Source organism: Aplysia californica, unplaced genomic scaffold, assembly GCF_000002075.1.
Source record: "Aplysia californica isolate F4 #8 unplaced genomic scaffold, AplCal3.0 scaffold00608, whole genome shotgun sequence".
Taxonomy (NCBI): Eukaryota; Metazoa; Mollusca; class Gastropoda; order Aplysiida; family Aplysiidae; genus Aplysia; species Aplysia californica.
Genome location: NW_004797878.1, coordinates 104537 through 105677, shown reverse-complemented (window position 1 = coordinate 105677; position 1141 = coordinate 104537). Strand labels below are relative to the sequence as shown.

The following is a 1141-nucleotide window of genomic DNA, read 5'->3' as shown; positions in this document are numbered from 1 at the left end:
TCTCTCTCTGTATGTCTCTCTCACTCTCTCTCTCTCTCTCTCTCTGTCTCTCTCTCTTTCTCTCTCTCTTTCTTTATACTGATTGAAATAATCAAATAATATGACATATTAAATTCTTTTCGCCCTCCATTCCTCTGATTGATTTGAACTTGAAAATGACATTCCCACGATTAATGAAAGCGCCTTAATCTTTCGAGCATTTTATTTCATTTTTCCTGGGTCATACTCGTCTTGACCTGCTATTTCTAAAAACTGACTTGACAACTATGATCCTCTTATCACACTAATGTGTCACCTTTTAACGGTTTGTTTTACAGGTTGCGTTTATTTTTATTTCATTCGTTTCTGTTTTATCTTTTTTCGAACTGCCATGGTGTTCATGTCAAACCTAGCGCCAACACCCCCTTCTCCCGAAAAAAAAAAGAAAAGATAAAAATATATGAAGGAAAGGAAAAAAACAACCCCATCTTAAATGTTTTTCTTTGCATTCTGTTGTGGTCAAAATAAAAACAAAATTAAGAAAAGAAAGTGACTGAAAACGAATGTCACAGGTACGGTATGTTTACAAATTATGTTATTGGTTTTGAAAAACAGTATTGTTTCCTTGTGTCTGCAGAGTCTTCTTTGGACAGTGATTGAAGAAGAAGCCACAAGCAGACCGACATTCATCTTTTTCCCCCTGAGTTCCGTGTCTGGAGTGACGTCACGATGAGGGCGGGACGAAACGCAGACTTCCTCGTTCTCCTCGTCTTGACCGTTTTGGGCACTCTTTTTACTACAGGTATGTCGTCAGTGCATGGAACAAAATTAAATGAAATGATATTATTATTTTGAAGTTGTGTATCCCACTTTGCGTTGGCTGAAAGGGATAATTAAAACCGTACAATTGACAATGATGTACGTTTTCCTCACTAACATCTTTAATTTGGAGAGCGCCTCTTGTAGATCAAGGGTAATAATGATGATTATGAGGATGATGATGATGATGATGATGATGATGATGATGATGATGATGATGATGATATAGATTTTAAAACGCAAAGTGTTTGCTGTTTGAGTAGGAATTTGTGCTATACAATACTATTTATTATGATTATGATTATGATTATGATTATGATTATGATTATTATTATTATTATTA

General features: G+C 35.1%; 1 protein-coding gene across 1 annotated transcript in view; it reads left to right on the top strand.

Annotated features, from left to right (window-relative positions):
- Nucleotides 1-1141, top strand: part of LOC101855136 (dual oxidase) — a gene marked incomplete in the record, with an annotated part of 42514 nt that overhangs the window by 6398 nt on the left and 34975 nt on the right. The window contains 1 exon segment of the mRNA XM_013087603.2: nt 617-781. Within this exon segment, the coding sequence (XP_012943057.2) occupies nt 709-781 (73 nt within the window).